We start from the raw sequence: 14695 nt of genomic DNA on the forward strand, positions 1-14695 counted from the left end.
CAGAATTAAAGAAAAGAAAAGAATGTGCAGAGTTTATAAATCACAATATTGACTTTGTCTGTGGACCTCTATGTTATTGTCTCAAAATCAGCATTATTTGACCCACAGCCCTAGCCTGGCTAATGGCAGACCTCATCTCAATGTCATCAGAGATTGAGGTTCAAGTTCAAGTACTTTATTGTCCTGTATTCATAAACGTATTTATCAGTAATGAAATTGTGCTCAAAGTCTTCCCAGCTATAAGGAGTAAATGAAAATGTGTGTGTGTGTGTGGGGGAGGGGGGTTGGGTGGGGGGGGCAGCATTGTTTGTATTGTAGACTCTGGATACAAGGTAACTCAAGGTAACTATGATGCACTGTGCAGACTTGACTACCCTTTGCAGTGCGGCAGTGATTTGGACAGTGCTGTTTCCATACCAAGCTGTGATGCTGCCAGTCAGAATGCTCTCCATGCTACAGTGGTAGAAATTCTCCAGTATTGTCCTGTCCATACCATATCTAGCCATCCTGGTCTGAGGAGCAGCCGTTCATTTCCTCGTATTCGAGGCAGGATCAACAAATGTTGATCAATGTTTCTGTGAGTTACTGTGTACAAAAGTGCAGCCAATCAGAACATTGATAGCCTGCCTCCCACTTGTGATTGGTCTCAATTCTGAGACGCCCATTTTGTCTTGGTGGCTAGCCTCTGGTGGAGAGCGAAATCAAATCACGTGCAAGGAGGATGGGTATACCCAGACTACCATAGCCCAGCTTTGCAAAGTCATTATGATATAGTAATAGGCCAGAAACAAGACAATTTAAACTGCATATGAATAGTGACCCAGCAACAAAAGCCAATGCGACTGGGCACCTTGCTTAGGTTTTTGTTTCAAGGTGTTCCGTTAAGTTGGCTCTAGCTGGTAGGTAGATGCACTATTCCTGTTATCTTGTACCAAACTTTCTTGTTCCTCTTCCCATCAATACCTTGTGATGACAGAGGAGTTATGCCAATTGCATAGAAAAATGAAATGAACTACAGTTGTTCTCTCACAAGTTTTGTTCAATGTAATGATCATGCATTGTAAGGCAATACTAAACTCTTTGTATCTTTTTACATATTTCTTCCAGAGCCAATTACCAATCCAATGGCCAGCTCCTGCTGTGAGTCTCTGATTGGGTGCCAGCCGTGTGTCGAGCAGTGCTTGCAGAATCCCCTCGACCAGTGCCCCAAATGTAGGGGGGACTTCTTCGCAAGCCATGTCCACAGAATTTGTGGACTAAGTGATGCCCTTTCTGCACTTGCAGATATTCAGTAGTCTATTCTTCATTATAACTGTGCAATTATGTTTCAGGGTTTCAGTGACAGTTAGTTTCAATTAAGTAATTATGTTCATGTTGTGGCTGAATAACATGGCACACACAGTGACATGTTTCAGGGTTTCAGTGATAGGGTTTCATTCACGTTTTGGAGGTACCTGGTATGGTACTGTATTGGTGAACCCCCAAGGACGGCCGTTTAAACTAGTCTTCCACAGGTGTTTGGACGAATTTGAGGTGCACAATATTTTAAATGTTTGATGGCAAAATGTCATGTTTAAAGTTTTACAGAATAGCCTACGCAAATGCAATTGTCACCCAAAGTATTCATCATTAAAAATTATTAGGTCTTAGTCAAACGTGTGTCTGTGTTTTTTTTTCCAGTAGGCTATCATGATGAGACACAGTTAAATGTCATGACTGGCCAAATCATTCAATGCTTTCATGCTTTATTGATTAATGGCCTATGTGAAAGAGAGCCTGGCGATATTGAGAATTGTGGATTTAGACCCAAATTAGGCTACAGTCTCCCTCCTCTTTCCTGCCATGATGGGGGAGTGGTTAATACTTATGGATAGTGCATCAAATTAGATATACCATGTAGGCTACACATTGCAGCCAAATTGGTTTTAACATGATTCACATAAGAGTTGGTGGTGTTAACTCTGAACAAAAGAGAAACCAGTAGCAACACCTTGGTAATCCAGGCTTTAGTTACACATTTGGTATTACTGCATTCAGTAGACCTTCCCCTTTCTAACAAGCCATATTATGTGTTTCTATGACAATCCCTGGCAAAGGATCTGCAAGGCAAATGAGAATTTTATAGAGATATTTTTATTACACAAGTATAGGATGTGTTTCTGCGTGTCTACATACACCAAGGCATTTCTTGTATTACTTATAGTTTTCTCTAGTAGGCACAGCAACCACCAAACAACAAACATGGTAAAGCCCAGTATTGTAATACTGAACTAGAAAAGGTATGAACAAGATAAAAGTTAATCTTTTTTTTTTCTACTATGGAAGAGTATCAGATGTTCGTTTTTGTGTGTTGTAGACACATACAGCTCTCAGAAAATTACAAGACTGCAAGAAGGTATCAATGGTTGCCCAAATTTGGCCCCTGGCTAGTGTTGTGTAATGTTTATTAGGCTAAGCAGTGCATTTTGAAAGGGACCATAGTCATGGTTGACCACACTGTCATACAGAATGGTGATGTCAGGACAGTATTCGGCAAAACGGTCTTCTGCTAAAATTTTGTCCTCGTCTGTTGAAAAGGGGTCCATTGCAAAGCAGGGCGTTCTGGTTAATGAAGAGCCAACATCCTGCTGGTAAAAATCAGCTGCTTGGGAGGCATGTGGCAGTAGTTCCGGGGCAATCTTCTTGGGACAATCTCCAGCTGCCAAATTGTTTGGTTTTCCTTTACCTGACAATGTTAACAGTTACAAGTTATCTTTAATTCATTTACATGTATTTCATGAGATCAAGCAGATCACTAACATACCAGGAATTCGATGCGCATTCCAGGCTTGTGCCAATCTTTCGATTCCAATTTTGCAAACCTCACTGGTCAGATTTGAAACACAGTATCTTGTGATGTTGTCGTCCATGTAAATCATCTCTTGATCCAGTAGGTGAATCAGAGCTGCCTTTATTGGGTAATTAACCCGGTTATTTACCTCAGGCCACATTCTCTCAATGGTATGATTCTGAGGGAACATGTGTGAAATCATATGAAATGTGTACATCATTGCTAGAAATAAACATCATAGTTTTCTAGCCAGGGGTGACATTAGTCTACAGTATCTCACAAAAGTGAGTAGTCTACAGTATCTCACAAAAGTGAGTACACCCCTCACATTTTTGCAAATATATCTTTTCATGAGACTCTAAAATGAAATAAAACTTTAATACAACTTAAAGTAGTCAGTGTGCAACTTGTGTAGCAGCATAGATGTATTGTCCTCTGAAAATAACTCAAGATACAGCCATTACCGTCTAAAGAGAGTACACCTCACAGCGAATACTGTATGTCCCAATTGTGCCCAAACTCAATATTTTGTGCAAGCACCATTTCTATGCACTGCCGCAACCCCTATGGGCTTGAAATTCACTGGAATCCTCTCCCACTCTTTCATGATGACATCACAGAGCTGGTGGATGTGAGAGGATGAGATCTGGATGAGATCTTGCTCTCTTCCACCTTCCGCTTAAGGATGCGCCACAGGTGCTCAAATGGGTTAAGGTACTTGGCCAGTTCACAACCTTTATCTTCAGCTTCCTCAGCAAGGCAGCTGTCATCGTGGAGGTGTGTTTAGGGTCATCATGTTGTAAAACTGCCATGCCATGCATGTGGCTAAGTTTCCCAAGAGAGGACACTGGTTCATAGAGGGGAAACATGAATTCTAAGCAGAGAATGATCCCCTCTCTTTGGCAACTGGGCCGCATGCATACAACATGAAAATGACCCTAAACACACCTCCAAGATGACAACTGCCTTGCTGAGGAAGCAAGTTGAGCACCTGTGTCGTATTCTTAAGCAGAAGGTGGAGGAGAGCAAGGTGTCACATCCACCAGCTCTGTGACGACATCATGAAGGAGTGGGAGAGGATTCCAGTAGAAACCTGTGCAGCTCTGGTGAATTTCAAGCCCATAGGGATTAAGGCAGTGCATAATAATGGTGTTCACACAAAATATTGACAGTTTGGGCACAATTTGGCCTTGTTCGCTGTGAGGTGTACTCAATTTTGTTGCTAGCTGTTTAGACATTAATGGCTGTATGTTGAGTTAATTTCAGAGACTAACAAATCTATACTGCTATACAAGCTGTACACTGACTATCTTAAGTTGTACCAAAGTTTCATTTCTATAGTGCTGTCCCATGAAAAGACATAACAGAATATTTGCAAAAATGTGATGGGTGTACTCATGTTTGTGAGATACTGCATAAATGGGCTGAAATAGTGAGAATGGTTGAATAAGTAAGCTGAAAAGGTGTACATTATGTCCATAGACTGTGTTCCTTTGATGGATAACTCACATTTGTTGACTTAGTTTGGAGATATGGCTGCCTTCCTAAGTTGAATCTATATGCAGACAGCATCTCTTGCATGTAGAGAGTCAAATAGAACTCTTTGCCATGATCGACCCTGATCTGGTCCCATATCCCATATTGAAGAACTGCTGGTCTAAGGATAAGAATAGTATCAACCAGTAAGAGGCGTGAAGTAATTGCAACAATGTAACTAGAATGTGGCTGAGGCCTAGCTTTGATGGGCACTAACCTGTACACATCCTCATAAATTACGAGATTGTTTTTAACCGGCATGGTTGCATAGGAAACAATCTTGCTGCTGTACCCATCGATTGCCATGACATGCGTGACGCCGAACATTCCAAGCTTCTCGTTTTGATCTATGTGCAATTTGTGTCCCATGTGTGCTGCATAGTAGGGAGTGGGATTAAGGTTGCGTGCACCCTTCGAAGAAAGAGGGAAACATGTCACTGAAAGGACAATCATGCATTAATTAGGCTATGTTTTGGAGGTAGGCTTAGCTGTAGTATAACAATTTAAACAGCTACATAGGCTACTACATAGGCCTATCACACGTCCACCCCCCAATGCAAGGACAGCTCATTCTCGATTCTTTCTCCATTATGATATTCTCCTCCTTTACCAACGCAATACAGGCAACGATAGGCTAGCTGCGGATGCATAACATTTACAGAGGAGCCCAACTTACATGTGTTCGTGCCTCATGATAGGGCTGGTGAATTGTTCTCAGAATTTTTCCTACTCTGCGTTCTCCGGCCTCCACTCCCCTGACAGCGGACAAGTAGCCGGTCATAAGTTTTCGGCCATATGTTGACCCTGTCTGAAAAGAGACTTAAATTAGCACTCAGACAGAAGTAGGCTACAGATAGTCACATAATTAAAAAAATACATAGGCTAGGCTACCTGATCGATTGATCTGATAATTTCGCATTCAAGGCGCGCGTCAGACACCACTCCTCGAACAAGATTGTGGTCCTTGCAGTACCTGCGGATACTCATTTCGGAACATCCCCTTGCTCCTACTTGAGACAACCTAGCTGACATTTCTGAATAAGTTAGTTTGTTTACAAACATGTCTCTAATAAACATTTCATAGGTTTCAAGGGAGGCCATTGTTCCTATCTGAGTCTTGAAACTTAACTCCACATCAATCTGAATCTAGTCCTAAATGCAGCCTCATCTAGCGGGGAAGGCCAAATGAAAAATTGAGGAAAGTGCCGATTTCACATTATTGTTGTGTGGATTTTGGATTTCGGTAGTGGGGATAATAAGTTTAATATTCAAAACAAAAACACGAGGGAATTTCCTATTTTGTTTTAAAAAAATACAGATATAAGGTCGTTTTTCGATTTTCAATTTTCGTTTCGAATTTGAAAATCAAATGAACAGAAGGTACACGGACCTTGAAAGGGGTTTTCCCACCAAACCTACTTCTAAGGAAGGAATAACAGCAAAGGGTCGAAATTACGACAAGGAGTTTACTTACTTGTATGAGTTTTCTCCTGTGAGTGTTTTACACATGTTCCTCATTTATGTTAGTAGCAGACATGGCGTGATAGATGTGTTCAATGAGTTAAGCACGTAAAAGTTTTATTTAGCTGTAACTCAGTTGTTTAATGCATTGTGTGGAAATGTATTGATGGTACTGCATAAGCTAAAAACCAATCGGAGTTGAACATGAGTTTAATGATTTGAAGTGCTATTTCATGCTATGTTGAAGCAATGTTAACGTGATATGCTAGTGCTGAAGTTTCATGTAGGCTATGTAGTGAATGTATAGATTAAAAATAAGAATAAGCTACCACAGTTCATGAATATGAGTTATATTTCCAGATCTGCTAAAATGTATCGAGAGAGTAATTGAATTGAATTGTTGCCCTGCTATGCAGGTTGTTTTTTTTGTTTGGATGCATGATTTGAGAGAGTGTTCCATTGGACAAATTCGCCATTGGACACGGGAGGCAGAAGAGCAAAGGTTGCGAATGATCATCTTGCCTGCGACATGAACTGCTTCTACTCAATATTTCTTCATTTCATCGTAGCCTACAGATAAGTGCGAGATCACTTAAAAAAAAAACATACTACCCAGGTAGATGGACTTTGGTTTATTATTTTGGGGTTATTTTATCAGAGCTCTGAGGTCATTTTACTTTATATTTTTCTCAACTTGTGTGAAAAGGTTGAAAACTAAGAGAAATACTGATTTTCACAACTAAAAGGACAGAAAAGAGAAACAAGGTCATACTGTTTGATATTTGATGTTTAATAAATGCGGGCTATATGTTCTGGGTAAACTATTTTGGTACTTTCATTTGTCTACTCCTCTTGTGAAAAGTTCCTTAGGAAGGCAGCACTTCACTCTACATTAAAATAAGTGCCCCTTACACAGACAAATATGGCGTCTCAGGGGGAATCGAACCCCTCAGTCCCTCAAAACACACCTTAAAATGATTGAATGGTACTACTGGTTAGGAATCCGTCATCGTAATGGTGTGTTGGGTAGACTCGTGCATGATTTGAAAAAGCTGCAGAAATGATGGCAATGAAATGGTGCTTCCTGTTCTGCATAGCACAGGGTCGGTATCGACCCAAATCACTCGTTCAATCACTAATCTCAATGTAAAGTATAATCGTAGCCGAGTCATTGTGCTAGCTACATAGTCATGGCATACACCATTGGAAAGCCATGAGCCTCAGGATTCATTTGAGATCCGTGTCGACTGAATGAAACCCATCCCGAACGGCTAAAACCTACAATTTGTATCACTAGTCACGTTTCCAAATGCCCCCACCACCACCGTGTCTCCTCACATTACAGCCTTTGTGTACATCCCGGGCTTCAGGCTACCCCAACATGCTTGGTGTCATACTGTTCACAAGAAGCACGAGAATCCGAATATCCACCGTGTTTTGTCGACATTACGTTTAGAAGATGCATAATTCCACCCAAACAGTACCGTTTAGTTTGTAAAAAAACAAACGATAACTTTTCTCTGACAGAAAACCACATAGTTCGTATGCTTATCCTATGTATCGCCGGGATTCACACCACTCAGCGTGTTCAGGAAGCTCTCCTGAGTACGTAGACACCAGTGACAACTTTGTGTGACGTACCGTTGTCGAGAAGCACGTGTTAGAAGCATGATAGCCATGCGAGCTGGCTAATGGATAAGTTAGCTTTGATTGACAATAGCTCTGGCCTATGACAAGCTACGAGGATGGTTCAAAGATCGTCTTGTAGCCAACGAGTAGACCTTTCGAATGACGTATGGTACAACCACCTCCGGTGAGGGGAACTCTGGGAAATTGAGTCCACCTTCGTTGTGCATAACGATAGCTTACTAGTACGACCGGCTCGTCAGAGGAATACAGTCGCAATTTTTACAGTTAGATAGATAAATAGATACTTTATTGATCCCCAAGGGTAAATTCAAGGATCATTTGGATCTTTTGAAGAAGAAGAAAGCAGAAAACATGCCGAAAAGACAGGCAAAGAAGAAGAACGTGGAGGTTGAACCAGCTGAGCATTTCCACACAAAAATGGCTCTAAAGGGGTCATACTTCATTGTACAAACATTTCCTTAGATATTTATCTTCACAACACCTGGGAGTGGGCCTCTGATGTGTTTCAGTGGCCCTTTTAGGGACTTTTACATCTGAAATGTGGCCATTTCCAGGGATTTACATAACCGCCTGAAAGAAAAAGCAATATTCCAGCTACTGTAGCACCTTGACAGTACATAACAGAGTCATTCTGACAGTTTCTAAAAATTCTACAAGGTCTCAGCTTTCAGGGGATACCAGGCATTTGATGATAGGTCACAGTATGAGGACACAGGAGCTATTACAATAGACGCTGTGCAATTTCGGGCAAAATCCCAAAAATAGGCCCATATGCATATCATTAAAGACCAGTATGTGAATAGTTGAATGCATGTTCCACATGCACAGTTAGGTTAGCTGGCATGGTAACATGTCCTTGTATTATGGTTTTGCAAAATGCATTGCTGAAATAAACTCTTAAGTCATGACTGAGTATGGTATTTGTTGACTCAATGTTCCAGAAATGTAAAATGTACAGAAATAGGACCTACATGATAGTGTAATGACACTTAATGACATGTTCAGGAAACATCTCAGATGGTTCACTGTACTTTAGGTCAAAGGTAAGTATTCATGACACTGTCAGGAAACTATTTTGGTGTGTATTAGTTATTTGTGACAGCTTAATGACAAGTCAAAACTGTACCACTGTAGTTGAGGTCAAGAAAAGTATTCATGACCAATTTATAATGTCGTCATGACAGCCAATTGTTCAGGCCCATCACTTCACAAACCTAGAAGATAAGTCAGGCCAAACACAGTTATATCTCAAGTTGTCATGACAATATCATGCCAAACACCTTGCATTTCTTTCTTGGCTATGTCAAGTCGTCATGACAATATTGTAAACGGGTTACATTTTCTTGGCTAATGTCAAATTGTCATGACAAAGACCCGTCAAATAATGTCATCTTGGCTAATGTCAAGTTGTCATAATGATGACACCCAAACAATGTCAACTTGACATTCCAAAAACCGAATGACACATTATGACAACAGTCATAAACATCAATAATGTGTCATTAATGTACATGACATGTGTCATGGCATTCTTATGACGGTTACATGTCACCCTTATGTAGACCCCTTCAAATAAAGTGTTACCGAATAGTATTTCCCGGGACACGAATTGTCCCGGTTTTTGGTGAAAATTAACTTCTGATTATAATTTCTGCTAGTTTCAAACGGTTTTGTTCTTGCCAACTGTGAAAAGAGACCTATTTTGGACGTCCAATTTCAGGTGCAGATTGTAACGCCAGATGACGTCTTTTTTCCTGACGTCCAGTATTGACATCCACAGGAACTCTGTATTACGTCCAAAATAGGTTAAATAGTCCTATTGACGTCCAAATGGGATCATGGTTAAACGTCAAAATATCGGATCTAGTTTGCACGTCCTGGAGTCTTCCAGAATTGGTCTTGGACCGACGGACACAATAAAGACATGATCTGCATGTCCATCAGACGTCTACAGTGGGTACCACTTGGAATTGTGATTCTCATGGGACCCAGGGATTAAAGTTCTCCGTCCTACGACGGATTTCCGTCAATTTGATTTTAGAAATGCCATATTTGAGATTGATGCAGATCCGATGAGAAAAAAAATAGGAGGGGTGGGGGGGCTACCACCTTTTCTTTTCCTTTTTTTAAGGCAACTAATATTATGAATTAATGTGTGTGATGGTAAATGTTTAAAGACCTAATAGTGTTCTTGAGAACTTTCTGTGTCAATCAGTGACCGCTCAAGAAGATAGCTGCTACGTCAGCCATGAGTTTCGCTTTGTTTATGTTGTAGCTAAACGCTTGTTTTATTGGCCTGGGGCGTTTGCTTAAAAAAAAAAAGAACACGTCTGGAGGACTAACGGTCTAAAAGTTGTAGTGACACAATCGAGACAGCTGATGAGGTTGACCAATCCGTTTAACTTTTTTGGATACGATACATTGTGAGCTCTATTTGCGAATTCGGAGAAGAAGCGTAGGCTGTGTTCTTTCCGTGCATCAATGTAGACAATTTCTTAGCCTACTATCGCAAACTCTTGTCAGGGGAGGTCATTCATTTTGGGTGTCACCTATGACTTGAACAGCCTGCTATGCCACCCGATGCAACCTATTATTGTTACAGTTTTTAATCAATGCAACTAGCATTATGTGTAAAGCGACGCAATATAACCCGTAGCCTATGCAAATTATTATCCCGTCTGTTATGACATGTACAACAATTTGTTTTTCACAATTTGCGACGGAAGGTTTTGACTGAGCGTGTTAACATAAAATAATAATAATATTGTCATCATCGCGACCTGTTGAGTAAGGGGGTCAGTCGTGCCTGTGACGCACATGCCTTGTAGCCTATTTTGCTTAGGCCTCTTTTAACGACAGTAGGTTGTAAGTGTATGTTGACAAAAAATAACCATGCAATTAAAATAGTCAACTTAAAACTTCGCTATAAAATATTATTAATTTATAGCACAAAACCATAACCAGTAGGCCTACCAGAACCTCGCATATTAGCGTCATGATTTGTGTGCGTCTATTTGGCAAGGCCACTAGCTGTCATGGATGCGTTGTTGCTAAAGGAAGGCACAGGTGTTATAAGTTAAAAAAATAATGGAGATGGGCGGCTGTTGAAAACGGGGGAGAACTAGCAAGCCATGGTGTAAAGAAATTAAAGTGCCAGGTTTGCTTTTAGGCGGTTTGCTGCAAGAAAATTGTTTATGGATGCAATAGGAAAAAGTTTTAGCACGCCACCAATCAGAAGACCGCCAAGGTTAACGTTCGTGCACTTCAGGACATCTTCCCTACCTGGTGCCACTAGCCACCACGACAGAGGTAGGCTACGTTTATCTATGGCTGGCTGACCGTTTTTGCGCTCAGAAAGTAGGCTATGCATGTTCTTTCATAGCGCAACACGACCTGTCCCTCACCATATCGCAACCTCTTGTCAACCTTATACAATCTGTTGCTGAAGACAAAAGCGCCCTCTCCAGATTGTCGTTGTCAAATGCGCAGACCTCCTGCATGAGCACACACAGTATTGCTGCTCATTGGAATACTGAGTTGTCTGTAAAACTCAAAATTACCATGTTTTCATTAAATGCGGATGAGGCAACAAATGGAAATATGAACAATATCTCGAATGTTCTGATTGGTTACTTTGATGAGGAAATGGGAAGTCTTGCAAACTTGATTTGCAAACACTTTTGGCCTGAAGTAATTAAATAAGAGTGTAAGTTAAAGCCTTTCTTCAATATTGCTGCAGTAGAAAAGAACAGCAATGGCTAGTCAGCAATGGTCAGGGATGGTAGTGAAATATTGTTTTGTTCATCAGAAAAACTCAATCTCAAGAACACTCTAAATTCGCCTTATTCACATGGCGGCCATTGGCGGCTAAAACGAGGCTACAGGGTACACAAACCATGGGATTGTTATGTTCTATGCATTCACCTGTAGGTGGCATTAATTATATAGTAAGTGTACCCTGCAGCCTCGTTTTGGTTTAAACAATGGCCGCCGTGTGAATAAGGCGAATACTCCCTTTACTTTACTGTTTGCATCTTTTTGTACATTAAAAACCAATAGGTCGCGACAGCAAAAGGGGTGCTATCTTTTATAGGTAGATATGAACAACGTATGACTTATGGCCTGAAAAAAGTTGTCAAACGATTTTTTTTCACTTTAATCCCTGATGGGACCTCACGCGTGAATCACACGTTTTTTATTTATATTTCCCCAGTGAAACTGCAATGACCCAAACAACCACCAGGTGGCACTTGTGAGCAGGGTTAGGAACGTCGGCATTTAGCACTATAATCAAATCAAACAATCCAAAAGTGAATTAAATCCCGAAGCAAGCTGAAAATCTTCTGCTTTTAATATAGCCTACCGATACGCTGCTCCTAACAACATGCAGTCTCACGATAACACTTGTTATTGTTTATGAAGGTGTCTGTTATTTTATGAAGAGGCATCTGGCTGTTTTGTTTAGGTTTGTTTTGCTTTCATTATTGTTTTAGCTCATGAGGTTACGAGGCCTTGAGATTTCCTGCCACCATAGTTTGGCCACATTAAAAGTATGATACTGTATATGACAAGAATCCCCAACCATCACACACACACACACACACACACACACACACATATTTCTAATAGGATCCCTTTAGCCTCACCCAGATGATCATGTTTTTTTCTACCCAGAGTAGTAATGAGTAGACGTATGAACAGACCATTTCATTCTCCCCTTTCAGAGATCCTGGCCATTAGGCTATCTCCGCCACTCTCCGTGTCACTAAATTACGGTTCAGATTTTCATCTGAAGAAAATGTTGCAAAAAATATCTCATCTGAGCCACCAATTATGATGCTTCTCTACAGGCACAGAGATTTAAATATAGTAGTTAGCCTACCAATGCTCATGAATCTCTCTCAATATGGTTGTCGTTTTTCAGACAATTCTATTCTACATTACTGCCACTCAACCTGTAATTTGTGAACTACAAGGGCCCTATGAGTCATTCAAGTTTTCATTTTAAATGAAGAAGATTCTGTTCTGTAATTGGCAATTGCATTGCATTATGCACTGTGATAAGCAAACAATATGTGCTAGCAGAAGCAAATAAATGACAAGAAAGTGATGGACTAGCACTTACAGGCAGAGTGCGAATTACCCCACCATAATTGGGGGGTACTTCTCATTCACCTCTTCTATGACCATCAAGTGCAAAATGTGTTGTGCAACACACATACAAGGTCTAAACATGCGACAAACTGATAATCAGTAGGCAGCCGTGCGACAAACTGATAATCAGTGGGGCAGCCGTGGCCTACTGGTTAGCACTTCGGACCTGTAACCAGAGGGTTGCCGGTTCGAACCCCGACCAGTAGGCACGGCTGAAGTGCCCTTGAGCAAGGCACCTAATGAAAATGTAGATGTAAATGTCTTTAGAGGGGGCCATCTCTAAACAGCAGGGGTGAGCCTATAGATCAAATTGAACTGATTTACTGCTGATTTAAGAGGAGCCTTTAGAACACATTTGTTCCTCGAGTGGCAGCACCAAGCCTTACTTTCATTCTCATGGCATAGCTCAGTTGTCCCTTTAAAAGCACAGGCTTGTGGTCTCAAAATGTGTGTGTGTTATACACATATTCACACATCTGTAGAGACTATACCAAGGCAAAGGCTGTCCTTTTCTCATTGCTAGGCACATGCAGTGTTATTTTTTGACTAATTGTGTTTTTTTCCTTAAGAAAAGACCTCACATGCGTCTCCCAGCGTAGTCATTTATACACTAAGAGTGTACAGCTTTTCAGTTAATTATGCTATTAATTCAAATCTCAAGACCAAGATATATGCTTTGAAATATCTTTCTATGACCCAAATGATCATCAGTCTCGCTTGACCTCATTGTATTTTCTCCCACAGTGAAACTTTTTTGTTAAATTGGATGTCCCTCTATAATTTGCTTTTTACATGTCATATAATTAGTGGCACATTATTATTTTAAGTAATAATGTAATTTTTAGAAAACGTTATCCCCAAGGTCACAGCTTGTGAACATGGCTATTGAATTCATTAAAAATCTCTTCCGTGTAAAACGTTTCATAGTCATAGCAATTATAGCTCAAACAAATCAGAGTCAGCTGCCAAAAAACAGCTTTGATCTGTAGTCTTCCCTCAGGCACAATGAAGACATAGCCAAAGGTTAAGATTGTTAAGCGCAGCACAGAACATATTGACTGCAGTCATTTTATCTAAGGTAACACTGTTCAACTCTTTCAAGAACAGAGACAAATTTAGAGATATGAACATGTCTCAGAGATGATGATGATGAATGTCCTGATGCACCACATCAGGAATACTGTATTAATTTAAGATCACTAATGTTGGAGTGTTGGAATCATCTTTTAAACTATGCCTTTTTTAACTGTGAAGCACTTTGGAAGGAGATGTGCTATACAAATTAAAATGTGACCCGATCTGACAAAATCTGACAAATCTCACATTCTAATTTTGTGATACAGGACGATTACTTCATAAATCATTGAAAATGTTGATTTTTCTTTTTTGGTGTTATATGAAAAAAGAGGCATTTAAAATGAATTTCCCTATGTTGCATAGTCAAGACAAGAATGTAAAGTTACAAAAAGTATTATTCAAGCGGGCAAATCCTACCTGTACCTGCCTGTAACCTGTAACTTCAAACACGATTTTCTCAGTTTTTCAATTGGAAAAACATGGCAGGAGGCCATAATTCAAAATGCTGTATCTTGACAATTCAAGATATGACTTATACCAGTATAATGTTTTAAAGCTCATGGTGTCCTTTGCCCATTGATACGAAAATCTCAGTTTTGAATTTTGGGTCACTGTGGCTGATTTCCCATGCTGCCTTACGCGCGCGATTTTATTCACGCTGCTAGGCAGACTGGATTCTATGGACTTCGTTTTCACCTCAACGAAGGAACCAATCACAGAACGGAGGGAGGGCAGCAAGACGACGACGACACACTGAAGCCGTTATGAGCAAAGATTCTAGAGTGCTCCGCTCTAGAATCTTTGGTTATGAGCTACGTACAGACGCATTTGATAGACATTCATAGCGCCCAATAAACGGCTCTGGGCATTCGTAAACCACGTTTCAAATACGAGAAAATGTATGTCTAGTTCCCAGACCCCATCTCATTTTGCTAGATCAGGTCACAAATAACTTACTTATTTATTTACTAACTTACAGCCTACTTA

At 40.4% G+C, this 14695-nt stretch overlaps 1 protein-coding gene and 1 long non-coding RNA gene across 2 annotated transcripts; both read right to left on the reverse strand.

Moving 5' to 3' along the window:
- Window positions 1-2426: 2426 nt before the first annotated feature.
- Window positions 2427-4471, reverse strand: LOC143101347 (uncharacterized; the record flags this gene model as incomplete). Its single annotated transcript, XM_076264650.1, has 3 exons — window positions 2427-2725; window positions 2804-3008; window positions 4340-4471. Coding segments are annotated over 3 exons (636 nt in total), but the record flags the coding sequence as incomplete, so codon positions are not given.
- Window positions 4472-4566: 95 nt separating this feature from the next.
- Window positions 4567-5572, reverse strand: LOC143101338 (uncharacterized). The gene is made up of 3 exons (XR_012982274.1): window positions 5258-5572; window positions 5043-5174; window positions 4567-4777 (listed from the first exon to the last, which is right to left on the reverse strand). It is a non-coding gene; the product is annotated as an uncharacterized LOC143101338 (long non-coding RNA).
- Window positions 5573-14695: the final 9123 nt, after the last annotated feature.

Source organism: Alosa pseudoharengus, unplaced genomic scaffold, assembly GCF_046254945.1.
Source record: "Alosa pseudoharengus isolate Yale_2024_CS ecotype anadromous, Long Island Sound unplaced genomic scaffold, YU_APseudo_1.1 YU_APseudo_1.1_scf_32, whole genome shotgun sequence".
Classification (NCBI taxonomy): domain Eukaryota; kingdom Metazoa; phylum Chordata; class Actinopteri; order Clupeiformes; family Clupeidae; genus Alosa; species Alosa pseudoharengus.